This window comes from Mustelus asterias, chromosome 29 (assembly GCF_964213995.1).
Source record: "Mustelus asterias chromosome 29, sMusAst1.hap1.1, whole genome shotgun sequence".
NCBI classification, from domain to species: Eukaryota; Metazoa; Chordata; class Chondrichthyes; order Carcharhiniformes; family Triakidae; genus Mustelus; species Mustelus asterias.
In genome coordinates, this window is record NC_135829.1 from 18,987,075 (window position 1) to 19,000,303 (window position 13,229).

General features: G+C 43.1%; 1 protein-coding gene across 1 annotated transcript in view; it reads right to left on the bottom strand.

Annotated features, from left to right (window-relative positions):
- Nucleotides 1-4,870: 4,870 nt before the first annotated feature.
- trip4 (thyroid hormone receptor interactor 4) overlaps nucleotides 4,871-13,229 on the bottom strand; it is a 119,257-nt gene continuing 110,898 nt past the window's right edge. Inside the window, exons 12-13 of the mRNA XM_078200158.1 lie at nucleotides 7,582-7,678; nucleotides 4,871-5,123 (exon numbers count right to left, since the gene is read on the bottom strand). Of these exons, the coding sequence (XP_078056284.1) occupies nucleotides 5,116-5,123; nucleotides 7,582-7,678 (105 nt within the window). The 3' untranslated portion in view covers nucleotides 4,871-5,115. The remainder of the gene's footprint in view (nucleotides 5,124-7,581; nucleotides 7,679-13,229) is intronic.

Below are 13,229 nucleotides of genomic sequence, written 5' to 3' on the forward strand. Positions count from 1 at the left end.
ACAACAATCTGTGCCGGTAACTCATCAATCTTATTTACCACACTCCGTGCATTCACAAAGGGCGGCACGGTGGCACAGTGGTTAACACTGCTGCTTCACAGTGCCAGGGACCCGGGTTCGATTCCCGGCTTGGGTCACAATCTGTGAGGAGTCTGCACGTTCTCCCTGTGTCTGCGTGGGTTTCCTCTGGGTGCTCCGGTTTCCTCCTACAGTCTGAAAGATGTGCTGGTTAGGTGCATTGACCCGAACAGGCGCCAGAGTGTGGTGACTCGGGGAATTTCACAGTAACTTCATTGCTGTGTTAATGTAAGCCTCACTTGTGACTAATAAATAAACTTTTACTTTACATTCATGCACAACAACTCTAAAAGTAGACTTTATTGCTTAACACCCGTACTCTGAACCTACTTGCGATTTCCACTCAGTCCACTCAAATCTACATAGAAATATTCTCTTCTCGAGCATTGCCCAGTTTTCTAATTTCATGCACCTTACTCCTTGTTTCTACTCTAATATGCTGATGCCCATTACCCTGTGAACTTGGTTTAAACCCACCCCGACCACACCAATGAACCTCCCCGCAGGGAACATAGGTGAAATGAAAAATGATTTTCTACCACACAGAGTGATCGAGGTAAATAGCACAAATGTATTTAAGGAGAAGCAAGCTAAGTGCATGAGGGAGAGAGGGACAGAATAATATGCTAATGTGGTGTGTTAAAACAGGGTAAGGAGGAGGCTTTTGGATAGAATGAAGAACGAGACATGCTTTGAGCTACGTGGTATTATCTATGGCACTATTCGCAGAAGAGCAGTGGAGTTTTTCCCTCTGCCCTGGCCAATATTTATCCCATTATCAAACACTTTATTTATACAATTGTTGCCTGTGGGAGCTTGCTGTGCACAAATTGACTGCCCCATTTTCTAAATTGCATCTGTGACCACACTGTGTGAAGCACTTCACTGGCTGCAAAGCGCTTTGGGATGTTATGAAAGGCACTATTATCAATCCATGTCTTTCTTTTTTCCCTTTACATCTGTGTAATTGGATGCCAAGAGATAAAGATCCGGTTATAAGAGATAGCACTGAAACGGAAGGTAGTTTTTGCTCTTGTACAGACTGCTTTTTAAAGCTCAAAAGGTCAGCACACTGAACTTTTCACTCGCCTGCATGACATCAATTCACATCTGGATGAACAGGAGTCACTTACCACACCACACCCACCATCACCAAGAGCGCACACACACGCACACACTTGACAGGCAGAGGTTTGGGATCTAAGTAGGTGCAAACCTAGCTTATTAAGAACGAAAGTTTATTTATTAGTTACAAGAAAGACTTACATTAACACTGCAATGAATTTACTGTGAAATTCCCCTAGTCGCCACACTCCTGTTTGGGTCAACGCACCTAAACCAGCACGTCTTTCAGACTGTGGGAGGACACCGGCGCACCCGAGGGAAACCCAAGCAGACACGGGGAGAACTTGTAAACTCCACAAGCCGGGTCCCTGGTGCTGTGAGGCAGCAATGCTAACCACTGTGCCACCGTGCCGCCCCCGGGTGCAGCATTTCATTGACAATAGCTTAATCTCAGCGCTGCAATGCTGCTCGGGAAGTCAATCTTCAAAAGCCAAGTACACTTTGAACCATGTACATTCAAAGTACAATGCACACTGGACACAATTAAATTGAGATCATTTCATACTATTCCTTAATTCCAGCATTTTTGCCATACACTTTTCCAGCATGTGCACTTGAGCAGCGGATAGGAAAGAGGATTATTTAGGGAAGTTTATTAAATCACATCATTGTTAAAACCTGGGTCTGTGCCTGAAACTTTTCCATTTTTAAAGGAAGTGCAAAGCAGGGGCCAAGACCCTCCATTCAAGGAGGCAGGAGGAACAAGAAAAAAAATCAAATTTCTTTGAGAATCACTTCATCCTATATCTTGTGTTTTGACAATGCTGCATAATTTAGGACGTCCCAAAGCACTTTACTTTTAAAGTAAGATCACTGTTTGAATGTAGGCAAACAATGTGGTCAATTTACACATTGAAAGATCCCTTAAGCAGCAACAAGTATTCGACGAGATAATCATTGCTTTGTGGTGTTGATTGAGGGAGTAATGTTGGCCAGGATACAGGAGAACACATTGCTCTTTGTCAAACAGTACACTGGGATCTTTTATGCCTGTTTGAGCAGGCAGATGGAACCTTGGCATAATGTCTTGTCTGAAAGAGAGCTTACAATGTTTCTCGGTCCACCCTCTGACAGTGCAAGACCCTTTGCTCAAATGGAGATGTTGATGATTAGCCTTGAAAAATCATAGCTTTGGCGGAGTTTATTTCCCCTTTAATACCAGCCAAGGAATTAAAAAGGTCTCTGAGCAAAATCTGTTGAACCTTTGAAGGAGGATTCTGACCCACTCTTGATTGGAAAAATACAGGCTTTGTGCTGGAACATGATGGTGATGGAATGGTTTAAAAATAGGCCTGGAGTCAAAACAAATTGGACAGACTGAATAGCCTTCCTCAATCCTGCTCATGTTTTGAAAATAACAGCATCACTGTTGAGAGGCTGGTAATGGAGTAATTATTGTCCCCGTCATATGTTCCACCTTCAAATGACTGCTCTCAGTTAAATCACCACATCTCATTTCACTTCGAGGGTTGTCAATTCTAATGAGTTACAAAGTTACTTGGTATTGCTGCCAAATTTGAAAGTTCTAACCCCAGTTCAGTTCAAAGATCGACAAAATTCTGGGATGCAGAATAATTAATTAAACCATTTATAAATCTTCCCGTGTTGCATTCAACACTTTTTTAAAAAAATTCATTCGTGGGACATGGGTGTCAATGGCTGGCCAGTATTTGTTGCCCATTCCTAGTTGCCCTTGAGGAGGTGGTGATGAGCTGCCTTCTTGAATCGCTGCAGTCCATGTGCTGTGGGTTGACCCACAATGCTGTTAAGGAGGGAATTTCAGGATTTTTATGTTATGGGATACTCATTAAACCTCATGATTGCATATCATGTAATGAGGGTGCGGCATATGACTAAGCTGTTCAAAACTTAAGGGATCCCCATTTTCATAGATGGTAACTGGAGTCAGTATACGAGACCAGCAGGTTACATGATGAATCTTCATTGCGCAGTTGGCAAGAGGCTGGCATGGAGATTATTTTTATTTGTGACAAGGAGTATTATCTCCTGGCATCCATAAACCTCATGACAAATGCATTTCCAGTTTGGCCGAGAGGCTTATCAGGGGTTTCCACCATCACTGCTCTTAAACTGGATAAGAGGTGCATTCGGGTGCCTTGGGGAACTTATTCCCTTCCTTGACCTCTGCTCTCATACTTTTCTATTGGGCGTGACAAAGACTTAACACTGCTGCACTGAGGACTGGGACTGGGCATTTACCCGATAGATGTACAGTATATCAGCATCTTACGCAGGGGTAGCCAACTTCCAAGCCGTGGGCCATGTGCAGCACCCAAACCGTGGACATGTTACGCAGTTACACCCACACTGCTGTTAGGGACAAAGTTCCAGGATTTTAACCCACGAACGATGAAGGAATGGCAATATATTTCCAAGTCAAGATGGTGAGCGGCTTGGAGGGTAGTGCCCCCTGTGCATCTGCTGCTCTTGTCCTTCTTGGCAATAGAGGCCGCAGGTTTGGAAGGTGCTGTCGAAGGAGCTTTGGTAAGTTACTGTACCAGTGCTTCTGCTCCACACAAGCTTCTTAAATCTCATCCCAACAATAAGTGGAGTATTGCGTACAGTTCTGGTCGCCGTATTATAAGAAAGATGTGGAAGTGTTGGAAAGGGTGCAGAGGAGATTTACCAGGATGTTGCCCGGTATAGTGGGAAAATCGTATGAGGAAAGGCTGAGGGGCTTGAGGTTGTTTTCGTTAGAGAGAAGACGGTTAAGAGGTGACTTAATAGAGGCATACAAGATGATCAGAGGTTTAGATAGGGTGGATAGTGAGAGCCTTTTTCCTCGGATGGTGTTGGCTAGCACGAGGGGACATAACTTTAAATTGAGGGGTGAGAGATATAGGACAGATGTTAGAGGTAGGTTCTTTACTCAGAGAGTAGTAAGGGCGTGGAATGCCCTGCCTGCAGCAGTAGTGGACTCGTCAACATTAAGAGCATTCAAATGGTTATTGGATAAACATAAGGATGATATTGGAATAGTGTAGATTAGAGGGGCTTTAGATTGGTTCCACTGGTCGGCGCAACATCGAGGGCCGAAGGGCCTGTACTGCACTGTAATGTTCTATGTTCTATTCCTTTTCACCCCCATTCTTTCCCTCTATTTTATCCCTTCTTTCCTTATCTTTTCTCCCCTTTGCTTCCCCTCTTTCTCAATTTTACCTCTCTCCCACATCTTACCCTCTGATTTCAGCTTCTCTGCCGTTTGGCCATTCACACCTTCTATTCTCTCTATGGGCTGCCATTAGCAGCCTTTCCCCTGGTTTTTGTGGCTATGACTCATCTTTCATTCCCTCACCCTGCAGTATCAATATCTCCACTTTCTATGGGAGATAAAGGCCTTTTACCCTTGACAAAGGGTCATCTGGACTCGAAACGTCAGCTCTTTTCTCTCCTTACAGATGCTGCCAGACCTGCTGAGATTTTCCAGCATTTTTCCTCATGGTTTCAGATTCCAGCATCTGCAGCAATTTGCTTTCATCCTTTCTCCCTCATGTTGTTTTAAATATATGTACTGCCACCCCCTCCTCCAAGGCTCCATGGTACCTGCCTAAGCGGTCCATTGAAGCAAACAGCCCACACATTCATCATCTAAAAGTTTATCTTCTAGCTGTTTGAAGTATGTTGCAAATGAAACCACAACAGGGGCATGGGTTAGTGCTTGTATTCCACACTGGAATCGCAATAGAACAGAACATTGAATTAAAATATTACAATTATAATGTTCCACGAACTAGTCAACAATATCTGTGAATATAAATTCTATGTGGAAGTGTAGGGGGTTTTAGTTCAGTTGGGCAGCATGGTCGATGCAGGCTTGGAGGGCCGAAGGGCCTGTTCCTGTGCTGTAATTTTCATTGTTCCTTGTTCCATTCATTTCCAGTGGCCGTTGGGTCAGTAACCTGAGGACACAGGTTTATGAGGTAACTGGCAAAAGAGCTAGAGGAGAAATACGTAGACATTTTTTTCCATGCAGCAAGTTCCGATATGGAATGCACTACCTGAAAGCGGTGGTGGAAGCAAATGCAATGATATTTTCAAAAGAAAATTGAATAGCTATTAAAAGGGGAGAAAATTGAAGAGCCATGGGAAAGAGCAGGGCAATAGAACTTCAATCTCAATAACTCATTCAAACTGCCATGATGGACTGAATAGGCTCCTTCTGTACTCTTAAGATTCAATATTTTTATTGCATTGCTGTTCGGATCCCTTTTCAAAGACATCCCACCCCCTCCACCCCTCAAAAGATTTTAACTTGAAACCGTTTGGTGCTTTTATTTAATCTTTTCAAAAGGAAAATGATAACTTCTCTTGGAAGGAATATTCCTGGCATGGTACAACATGGGATCTTCAATATAAACTCATGGGGCAAACTTATCTTTGTACAACATTTATATGAAATAGTTGTTTTGTAAAACAGAACTTGTGTATTGTTGACAAGAAAGACACATGTCAAAGCTTATCACCTTGCACTCATCAGGACACTTCACAAGAATACCACAAGCCTTGGAGAATCACCAGTGGATGGTGACTGACAGTTAACTGCCAAACATTGTTTAAAATTTAAACTAGGTAGCTTAACCACGATTGGTCACAGCATTGCCGCGAGTGAATGGCTGTCACTTATTTTGTTTAGTTGAAATAGGCGCAACGTGCGCACATGTTCTTTCTGTCTGCAAAGAACAGGGCCTTGTGCATTAATATATGTAGCTTCCACCACAAGCAAATGCGCCACACTATGAGCCCAACTAACAATTAAATTGGTTGTCAGTTTAATTCTTAGCACACTGAAGATTATTAAGATTACTCAGGCTAAAATGTATCCAACATTAGATCATCCACAACCCTCGAGGGTAGAGAAATCCAAAGATTCACAACTGAATGAAAAGAAATTCTACTCATCTCAGCATTTAAGATCCCTTACAGGGAAACCGTGTTCTGGATTCCCCAGCCAGGGAGAAACCACCTCTCAGTATCAACCCTGTCAAGTCCTTTTAGAATCTTGTATATATCAATGAGATCATTTTTCTAAACCCCAAAGAGAATAGGCTCATATTTACTAAGCCTCTCACTACAGCACAACTCTCTCATCCCAGGACCCAAGCTAGTGAATATTTGCTGTTCTTCCTCCTTTGATATGGAAACCAAAACAAAGCACAGTACCACAGGTCCGGTCTCAAAACTTTGTATAATTGTACTAAGACTTCCTGGTCCTTGAAATTCCAATCCCCTTGCAATAAAGGCCAACATGCCATTGCTTGTTGTATAGACTTGCTAACTTATACTTCCTTATGCAAGTGCACCCAAGTCCCTCCGAACATCAACATTTACAAGTAATGCCTTTTGACAACTATTCTGCTTTTCTATCCTTAGGAGCGAAGCGAATAACTTAACATTTCCTGACATTTTTCTATCTGACATCTTGTTGCCCACTCACTTAACCTGTCTATACCACTTTGCAGCCTCTTCATGTTCTCCTCACAGCTTACTTGGTGCCTAGCTTGGTATCATCAGCAAATTTGGATACATAACTCTCAGATTCTTTGGGAGGGATTTTCCAGCCACGTTCGCCCTGAAATCTGAAAATCCTGCCCAAGGTCAATGGACCTTTCCATGGTCTGCCCCTCGCCCGCTACGATTCCCATGGCGGGTAGAATGGGAAAATTCGCCCCCTCCTCTAAGTGATTAATATAAATTTCAAACAGTTGAGACTCCCCCAGCAATGACCTTTGCCACACTCTGCTAGTCACAACCTGCCGACTTGAAACTGCTCTGTTTATCCCTACTTTCCACTTACTGTCCGTTAACCAATCCTTCATCCATGTTAATATATTACCCCCAACTCTATGAGTCCTTATCTTGCATACCAACCTTTTGGGTAGATCCCATTTAGGGCTAGGGAGGAGTTTAGAACACAGGCCCAGATGGCTACCAATGGTGGAGTGATTCAAATCAGAGAGGTACAACCCTCCTAGATAACCCCACGCCTCTAATTCTGACCCCTTAGAATCTATGACTCTTTGGGGTCAGAATTGAAGGAGTGGGGTTACCTCAGAGGGTTGTGGCGATGGAGAATATTACAAAGCTCAGGAGAGACAAACCATGGAGAGACTCGAAAACAAGGATAAGGGTTTTAAAAATAATTTAAAAGAGCGTGATCTATTACAGGGTACAAAACAGTAAGTAGGAATAGTAGAATCAGTCCCCTAACACATATATATGTGCTTAAACAAAAATATAAAGAACTGTGAACAGAAGGTGATTAACTTTTGCAAAATAGTTCAGTAGGCAATTAGGTTTTGAAAGCTATATAATGGTCCAAACTTCAGCCTTGGTTACAGAATAAATTCAGTCACTTACAGATCTTGTGTCGTCCTTTAATTGGAAATTTCACCAGTAGCTCCTGGGGATTGGTGCAAATAAATACGAATGGAGAGCCACACTCCTGGTCTGCAAACTGAAAAGAGAAAAACAGTATTAATCATCCATGGACAGTGGGGAACATCGTTCCCTCCAATTCACACATCCAATAGTCACACTTGTACACCTCCCAGGCATGCAACTGCTCCTGTTTTCAATCTCTACCCATACAAGTGTTGGTGTGGGTGGGTGGGTTGTTGCCAGTGTTGGTGTGGGTGGGTGGGTTGTTGCCACTGTTGGTGTGGGTGGGTGGGTTGTTGCCAGTGTTGGTGTGGGTGGGTGGGTTGTTGCCAGTGCTGGTGTGGGTGGGTGGGTTGTTGCCAGTGTTGGTGTGGGTGGGTGGGTTGTTGCCAGTGTTGGTGTGGGTGGGTGGGTTGTTGCCACTGTTGGTGTGGATGGGTGGGTTGTTGCCACTGTTGGTGTGGATGGGTGGGTTGTTGCCAGCCACCCACACCAACACTGGCAACAACCCACCCATCCACCCACACCACCACTGGCAACAATCCACCCCACCCACACTGGCAACAACCCAGGCACCCACACCAACAACAACCCACCCAGCCACCCACACTGGCAACAATCCCCCAGCCACCCACACCAACACTGGCAACAACCCACCCCAACACTAGCTGAATTCCACCCACCCACTCCAGTGCTAACTGAGAAGTACCCGTCCCTTACCCCAGGCGCTGTCCGAAATCCAGCCCCCTCACATCAAAGCACAGCCGAAAACTCCTATTCACCGCAGTTGAAATCTGCTTCTGCCCCTCTTCATTCTGCCCCACCGACTATAAACTGCTGTTGGTCTAAACATAGCATTTAAAAGAAAACGGAGATGGATGTCTAAATCACAAAGTTAACAATAATCGTAAAAACTAAAAGAAATTCCTTCCCCGTCTCAAGCCAAAGTGTATTTGAGTTAAAGGAACTCTCATTCTACAAGTAGAGTACTGCACTCCACATTAGCCTCAGTATTCCTGGAAGTGAAAACGTACTGATAGTGATACCATGGTGGGAATCAAATGCCCATTTGTAAGTAACAAGGATACACGTTGAGAATAGCAACAAGTAGAAAAGTCCAGAACTGAGAAAAATATAATTGTGACAAATTAAACTCCTGTTTTGATGTTAGACAGATTGAATCATTAGAAAAACAGAAAATCTGCAAATGCTGGAAATCCCAATTAAAAACAATAAATGCTGGAGTTACTCAGGTGGTCTGGCAGCATCTATAGAGAAAGAAACAGAGTTAACATCCTACTGCTCCAGACACATCTTTTGTTTCTTTTCTTGCCCCATTCTCTTTAGCCTTGTAAGACTACCTCTTCTGTGATTTAATCGTTCCTGTCTTCCACCCTATCACAGACCTTCCTTTTGTCCCGTTTCCCACCCACCCCTTGCTCAATATATTACACTGCTAATGTTTTCCAATTCCGATGAAAAGCCATCAACCTGAAACGTTAACTCAGGATTCTCTCTCTCCACAGTTGCTAGAAGACTTGCTGAGTTTCTCCAGCATTTTCTGTTTTTATTGCTGATTTACAAGGCTAGGACTATCAACATAGACAACTTAATAACCTGCATTCCACTGACCATCAAAAGTCAGTTTGATCCTGCATGCTTGTATGTGACAATCTTTTGATGTTTCAAGTCAACAGACGCCCTTTAAGACACAGACAGGAAACTCATTCCTGAGAGATTGGGTGAAGAACAATCAATAGATCATTGTGAATACACCAGTACTTGCTATGATGTTTCCATATCACTACATGCAGATAGGCATCTTAGAAAATGGCCCATTTACACCAACTGCAATAGCAAACAGAGCCTTTTGGAACGACTCCTTGAATAGGTCTTACTGTTGGATGTTGAAGTTGGGTTTGAACACTCAAAACGACTTAGAAGCAATAATGTAGCAAGTAGAACCAGTTTCTGTCCTGCAGACATTTCCTTGATGGATTGGAACAAGGTCAATGCTGTTCAGTGAAATGGAAATTGTAATGGATGGACAAAACTCCTTATCTGTTCCATGTGAGGATATGTAAAGCTAAGTGTTTCCTGCTTGTATCGTGTACTCAGTGTTGACATACATTCTGCAACATCCAGGGTAAAGGACGGAGAGGGGCAAGAGTTTCCAGAGTGCGTTCAGGAAAATTTTCCCCATCAGTAGGTTTCCAGTCCTTTGAGGAAAGAAGCAGAATTGTATCTGGTTCTGGGGAATGAGGTGGGTCAAATGCATCAAATGTCAGTAAGGAAACAGTGATCTTTGTACCATAATGTTTAGGCTGGCTGAGGACAAGGAGCAATCCAGGACAAAAATAATTAATCGGGGAAGGGCTAACTTCAATGGTGTGAATGGATCAACCCCAGCTAAATTGGAGACGAAGGTTGGCAGGCAGAACTGTAAGTCAAATAATGAGCTGCCTTTAAAGAGGAGAGAGTTTGGGCACAGTCACGGTACATTCCACAAGGTGGAAAGATTAGACAAATAAATCCTGAGCTCCCTGGATGACGAAAGAGATGAAACACAAGAAGATTAAGATGGAGCAGAAAAAATATATAACAGCTGTCGGATAACATAACTGGGAAGGTAGGAGAAGTGAAAAAACAAAGAGAAGCAAATAGAGAGAGTGAGCAGAGACTGGCAGCTAACATAAAACGGGAATCGAATAATCTTCTATCAGCATATAGTAAAAGGGTGGTCAAAGGAGGAGTGGAGCCAATTAGGGACCCAAAAAAGGTTTTAAGCATGGAGGTGGGGGCATGGCAGGGAACGAAATTAGTACTTTGTATACGTCTTTGCCAAGGAAGAAGATGCTGTCCAAGTCACAGTGAAAGAGGGGATAGTTAAGACACTGGTGGATGGGCTAAATATTGATAAAACTGAGGTATTAGATTGGTTGTAAAAAGAAAATTAACAAGTCATCAGGATCAGATGAGATACATTAAAGGATACTGAGAGAAGCAAAGGTGGAAATTGCAGAGACATTGGCCATAATCCTCCTTAGATACAGGGTGGCACCAGAAGGACTGGAGGATTGCAAAATGTCACACTCTTGTTCCAATCTGGCATAAGGATGAACCCAGCAATGGCAGGCCAGCCATTAACCTCCATGGTGGGAAGATTTCAAAAACGGTAATTCAGGGCAAACTAACAGTCACTTGGGCAAATGTGGATTAATTAAGGAAAGCCAGCATGGGTTTGTTAAAGACAAGACTGTGTTTAACTGACTTGTTTGAGTGTTTGATGCGGTAAGGGAGAGTTGATAAGGGTAATACGGTTGATGTGGTGTGTAATGACTTTCAAAAGACATTTGTGCCACACAACAGACTTGGAAGCCAAGTTAGCGTTCAAGGAATAAAAGAGACTGCAGCAGCATGGATACGAAACTGGCTGAGTGACAGGAAACAGAGAGCAGAGGTAAACAGTTATTTTTCAGAATGCAGGAAGGTTTATACTGGAGATCCCCAGCATTATTATTTCAATGAGTGAGACATGGAAGCCTTGTGAATTGCGAGGGAGATGGTGTTAAATTTCATGAGGACTTTGAGTAGCCGGTGGAATAGATGGATAAGCAGCGGATGACGTTTAATACAAAGGTGCACAAATTGATTTGTTTTGGTAGCAGGAGTGAAGAGAGATAATATAAAATAAAGGGTACAATTCCAAAAGGGTGCAGGAGCAGAGGGACTTGGCTGTATATGTACAAACCACTGAAGGTGGCAGGACAGGTCGAGAAAGCAGTTGATGAAGCATACAGGATCCTAGAACTCATCAATAGGGGAATGGATTTCAGAGCAAGGGAGTTACGTACACAACACTGGTTCAGCCTCAGCTGGAGTTTAGTGTCCAGCTACGGACTCCACACTTTAGGAAGGATGCGATGACATTAGAAAGGGAGCAGAAAAGATACAGGAGAATGGTTCCAAGTTGAGGAATTTCAGTTACGTGGATAGGTTGGAAAAGCTGGAGATAGTCTCCTTAGAGGGAAGATTAAGAGGACATTTGATACAGATGTTCAAATTTATCAAGGTCTGGACAGAGTAGATAGGGAGAAACGGTTCTCATTGGTAGAAGGATTGAGAACCAGACACTGATTTAAAGTAATCGGTAAAAGAAGCAATGGTGACATGAGGAATTTTTTGTTTTACACAATGGGTGGTGAGGACCTAGATTGCACTGTCTGAGAATGTGGTAGAAGCAGATTCAATCATGGCTGTCAAAAGAGAATTGGACCATTATCTGAAGACAAAACATCTGCAGGGCAATGGGAAAAAGGTGGGGCAGTTGTATGAGGCCAGTTGCTCTTGAAGAAAACCAGTAGACACAAGGGGCTGAATGGCCTCCCTTTGCACTATAACCATACGATGATTCCATAAATCCTTATCATAGAAATCATAGAAACCCTACAGTGCAGAAAGAGGCCATTCGGCCCATCGAGTCTGCACCGACCACAATCCCACCCAGGCCCTACTCCCATATCCCTACACATTTACCCGCTAATCCCTCTAACCTACGCATCTCAGGACACGAAGGGGCAATTTTAGCATGGCCAATCAACCTAACCCGCACATCTTAAGTTAACAGCATGCTTTCCCTTCAAATAGATTCTGCACATCAACTGTTAAAAGCTACATTTACACTCCAAGGAGAATCTGGTATCTCTTCAAGTTGACGATATATTAAAGGCTGGATAAAGTAAAGCAGAGCAGCCCAAAATGAGATTCCATACGTTAACTTGAAACCACCCCTAGCAACACTTTAATTTCAGAGATGTACCACATTTTTAGTCAGTGATGCAGATCAGACGGATGTTGAGGTCAGAGCTTCATCCACCTCACCATTTGTGAACTCAAATCATGAAATGACTAACCTCCATCCACATTTAAGATAATATAATGAACATGATCAAACACTAGCTCTTAGGAGAAATTGCTCCCTCAACTTGTCTGCTCTGAAATAAATCAGTAGCAGTGGTAATTTACACAGGATGTTTCTGCATTTGGGTCAGCAGTGTGTATATTAATCCACTGTCCTGTGAATCTCGAGTCAGTATTTCCGTGGCCAGTTTCCCCACTGTGGTCCAACCTCTGCTAAAAGATGCAATAAAAACAGATAGAAAAACGCAACAGATTGTAAGAATTACCATCATTAATTGCTACTGATTGTATTTAATGACTCAGTACAAGAGGTTGAGTAATGTAATCCAAACTGTGGTTATCCATTGCAGTAATACAGATCTATAAATATTTCACACCGTGACTAATGCTGATTAAATGAAAAGGTGTAGTTATTTACCACAAGTATGATCTTCCTCATTCTTTAATCTAATTTAACCGTAAGATACAGATTAATATAATTCAACAGGGGAAAATACCCAGAGCCACTAGCTCCTTTCAGAGCAAGGTGAGATGCAAAGAATGATCTGCTTATCGTCAACTATGGGCGGCACAATGGCACAGTGGTTCGCACTGCTGCCTCACAGGGCCAGGGAACTGGGCTCGATTCTAACCTTGGGTCACTGTCTGTGTGGAGTTTGCATGTTCTCCCCGTGTCTGCGTGGGTTTCTTCCGAGTGCTCCGGTTTC